This window comes from Xyrauchen texanus, chromosome 11, assembly GCF_025860055.1.
Source record: "Xyrauchen texanus isolate HMW12.3.18 chromosome 11, RBS_HiC_50CHRs, whole genome shotgun sequence".
NCBI lineage: Eukaryota > Metazoa > Chordata > Actinopteri > Cypriniformes > Catostomidae > Xyrauchen > Xyrauchen texanus.
In genome coordinates, this window is record NC_068286.1 from 35,084,415 (window position 1) to 35,088,644 (window position 4,230).

At 35.0% G+C, this 4,230-nt stretch overlaps 1 protein-coding gene across 2 annotated transcripts; it reads right to left on the reverse strand.

Moving 5' to 3' along the window:
* Positions 1 to 246: 246 nt before the first annotated feature.
* Positions 247 to 3,680, reverse strand: LOC127651964 (suppressor of cytokine signaling 1-like). 2 transcript variants are annotated; one of them, XM_052138030.1, is made up of 2 exons: positions 3,594 to 3,680; positions 247 to 1,533 (listed from the first exon to the last, which is right to left on the reverse strand). In XM_052138030.1, the coding sequence occupies exon 2, from the start codon at positions 1,484 to 1,486 to the stop codon at positions 896 to 898; it is 591 nt and encodes a 196-aa protein (XP_051993990.1). In that variant the 5' UTR covers positions 1,487 to 1,533; positions 3,594 to 3,680; the 3' UTR covers positions 247 to 895. The 2 variants fall into 2 exon arrangements, with proteins under 2 accessions (XP_051993990.1, XP_051993989.1); XM_052138029.1 differs by lacking the exon at positions 3,594 to 3,680 and adding an exon at positions 2,090 to 2,184.
* Positions 3,681 to 4,230: the final 550 nt, after the last annotated feature.

Below are 4,230 nucleotides of genomic sequence, written 5' to 3' on the forward strand. Positions count from 1 at the left end.
ACTTTAATCGATATTACGTCAATTTATACCATTAAAATTAACTTGAATGGGTGGACCTGGTGGATACAAAACTTGGATTTTCAAGATGGGGTTGTTGAAATGTGAAGTCTGTGAAGTTAGTATGTAAGAGGTGCCTGGATATTCCTGGTTGGGTCAGATTACAAGTAGCCCATTATTGCATAGAAAATAATAAATCATTAAACAGATCAATTAAATTAACTTTATTGTAATAAAAACAATCCTAAACAAAAATATTTTAACATCAAACTGGGTGAAATGCTTTGAGTATCTGCATGGCAGAATATTGTTGAATTACAATAAACACTATAGATTTTATAGTCTACATGTTGTACTGTATATCGAGTATGTACGAATACAAAGAATCCATAATTTAAATGTTCATACTGACATCGGCCACTACCTGTGCTTTGTATTTGATGGTTTACAATCATATATAAAGACAAACTATAATATTTAAAAGTAACAAAGTGTTCATATTTTCTTTTCTTTGTGTCTATTTATACTTTTACCTTGTTTTATATTCTGTGACTCCCTGTAATATTCTGTGTCCACTTGCTTGTTTCCCCTATCACCAAAAAAAAAAATCCTTGTGTATGTGAGCACACTTGGCATTAAAGCTCATTCTGATTCTGATCTGATTCTGATATTCAGTAATACAGATTATAGTCCTTTACCAGTACCAATGTAATGTAGGCTACTTATTAAGCAGTATCTTTCAAATAAAACTTTGTTGTAGTGCATTTTTCTGAAAATAGCCCAAACTATCACTCAGTTAAAAACATTACAGTATGTTCTAGTTGGGCAATCAAAAAAAATTATGCTTTCTTAAAGGCAAAATGTGAAAAGCTGCAATCTGTAACAATCTGTTATATGTTCATATACTAAATGGGTACAACCACAGAAATTCTTTAAGCTTCTTGCTCACAGGCAGTTGTTGAATCCTATCTTTCCCGAAACTTTGCACTACTGCTCTCCTTGCCAGTTCTTGTAGGCTCTGTGCTGCTTCTCCACGATAGGGCATACTCAGGCTCTTTTTTGGGGAGGCTATATAGTATTGCAACAGGACAAATAGGCAAGGGAAATTGTGTTTACTCCCGGCCAAACTAAAAACCCCATCTTTGAGAAGCACCCGTACACTGGTTGGTCCCTCGGGAGCCTGATAGCTTAGAGTGAAGAAAACATTTGCCTGCATGCTGTCCCTGATTAAGAACGTCCCTAGTGGGAGCTTGGCAAGTTGTGTATGAGCCTCATCCACATCCATGGGACCAAAATAAAATCCACTGTGGCTCAAGTAATGCACAGCCTTGGTGATGAGATTACAGTCCTGCTGATGCCGAAAGGAACGAAAGTGTGTTGGTGGGATGGGACAGAGCGTAGGGAGCTCTGCTGGCTTGGATGGGCCTTGTGGCACAACTGTGAGGTCAGTGTCATTGTGTTGGACCATTCTTGATTGGGGCCCAATCATGACATTCCTCCATGGTCCCAACACATAAACAAGTAATTCTTTGCAGCCTGAGGGAGAAAGAAAAAGACAAAGAGTTGTACCAACAAGAGAAGAGGTGTATTTGCCTAAATTGACAGATTTTGCCCTATAACTGTTGTCCCTATATTTACACATCGCCACATTTTTTTTTTTTAAGAATTTGAATCAAAACAATATTATATTATTATTTCTTTAATTACTCCATTGATATTCAATAAAAAACAATTATATATTTTTTTTTTAATCTTGATATAGGCGTACTTTGCGACCAGAAAATAAAGTGAATTTTTCTTAAGGTGCGCCTTTAGCCCCATTGAATCCTAACAGAAAAAGAAAAGACAATGTCTCTGAATGTAACTTCTGCGAATGATTCTTCCAGCACATAATTTCAATTACTGTAGTGCCAGAGAGTTTTGCTTCGCAAGTTAATGAAATCAATTAATTATCTATTCTTAAAATAGCGCTAATGCATTTTTACACAGATGTTATCAGAACGGTTCAACAAAACAACGGCAAAATGAGTTACAGAGATTATTCTATAATTCTGTAACACGCACAGACACGAAAAGACAAAGTGACAATTACCGCAATTGTAGTTTTGATGTTGACTATCCCAACTTCTCCAGAATTGTGTCAAGATTTCCTGCGACTCTACTTTTTGAGATGTATCACCATTCTTCCAAAAGGCTGAACCTTATAAAAGAATAGCGTAGCGAAACCGAAAGTTTTTTGCACCAACACACACACACATACAGCTGCCCTCGCCTCTTGCATACCAATCACTGGAGGATATCTTCCAAGAGCTCTCTGACTGTGTGGATGTTGGAACGTTGCGATGTGAACATGTTAGAGTCAACTTATGATACGAAAGACGCATACACTGTATGCCACTCAAAAACAATGCGCAACGTGCAAAGTGGAATGCTTGACATAGGAATGGGGATAGATTTGGCAGCTAGCGTGAATAACTGAAACAACCCCTCAACTCTATGTAGGCTCCTCATTATGGCCAAGATCTTGGCAATAAAGAAGACATCAGTAGCCTAATGCATATGAAAGATGCAAGCAACTACAGTTTATGTTCAGAATAACTGAAGCAAAAGGGGTTATGCAAATGTATTTATCTTTAGTCTTCTATTAAGTCCTACTTTGGTATCACTTTCACTTTGAACCTCGGTTTACTTTAAATCACGTGATATTTACCTAGTAATCTCAGTTTACAAAAGATTAATGATTAAACGGTGATAATGTTTAGGCCTGCTTTATTTGTTTATTTTTTTAGGATTGTAATCTTAAGAAAAACATTTAAATTAAAAAACAAAAAAAAAGCAAATATTCATAACTGATGATCTATGTTGTGAATAGATTTTAAGAAGCACACTTTTTTATCCACGATACAGTCAGACTGTAGACAGGAAAAAACGTAATTTTCAGCAGCTTTACTTCTTAGCGTAAAGTGACTGTGCCCCCTTCGAAATTTCAAATGCCTTCTCAGTTCAATTATCCTGTCTCCGACTCTGATTTTGTATACAAAAAAAAAAAAAAAAAAAAAAACAATATTCCTTTAGTATAAATATAAGTATTTTACAGCATTTTATATGTATACTAAGATTTTCTTTTATAGAATTTATATATATTAGCATACACCCATATCAGTCACACAAGTGTGCAACTTTTTTGTCCCCCATGGACACCAGTTCAATTCATAACATAAATGCCTTTTCAAAAAATAAACTGTTAACAGACGCTATGTGGTTTAATGTTCTTTCCTTTGGTCTCTGTATACAACTGATAAGATATATCTCTGGCGATCAAGAGAGAATGCATGCCTGAACATTTTCTAAGAACTAATTTTTCATTCATTCAAAGTTCATAAATGAATTTTAAAATGAATAATAAAAATAAAAAAATCTCTCTCTCTCTCTCTCTCTCTCTCTCTATATATATATATATATACAAATCTGTTATTTTAAAATACATTTGTCAAATGTGTGTTTGCTTGTTTATAATGCATTCATTGTTTTAAGCAGTTTTAAATATGTTTTTCATGATCAAATAGCGGTTTTGTCTGCAGATTTTGAAGAATTACCATGCACTGTACTCCGTACGAATCCAAAGATGAATTTCCACCTTAAGTTAGTTCTCCCTTTGAAGTGAGCCTCAAAAAATATGCAATGGAAATAGTTTTGTAAAAATCCAAGAAGACCAACTATCAATGCCAGTGTCATCAACTTTAGGAAGTTCACATCAAGAACACATTCACCAAAAGATTTGCTACAGCTGGGTGTATTGCCCAAGTCTCAAAAGAAAAGAAAGAAGAAAAAAAACTCACCACAACCCACCACAAACAGCAGACCTGAATACAGGTGCTTTTTCATTTCATTTTCACTTAGCTGACCTGCTCTGCTAGTGTAAAACAAAGCAGCTTTTGATTTGAAAGAAAGCACTCAAACTCTTGAAGAAAGAAAAGACACTTGATAAGCATACATTAAAAGAGTCAAATGGACAACAATATGTGTGAATTATAAAGAAAGCAAACATCTGGGCATGAATAAAAAACATATGTTACATTAACCATAGACAATTCATTTGGTCTTCTTGAATAATTAATTGTACTTTTTAACCCCCCAAAACCTTAAACTTTCCATTTGTTGTTTATGAGAACACAGATGCTGTTTTAAGTTCCTTCTTCCTGCTGTGCCTCAGCATGTAGGCAGCAGCTGTGA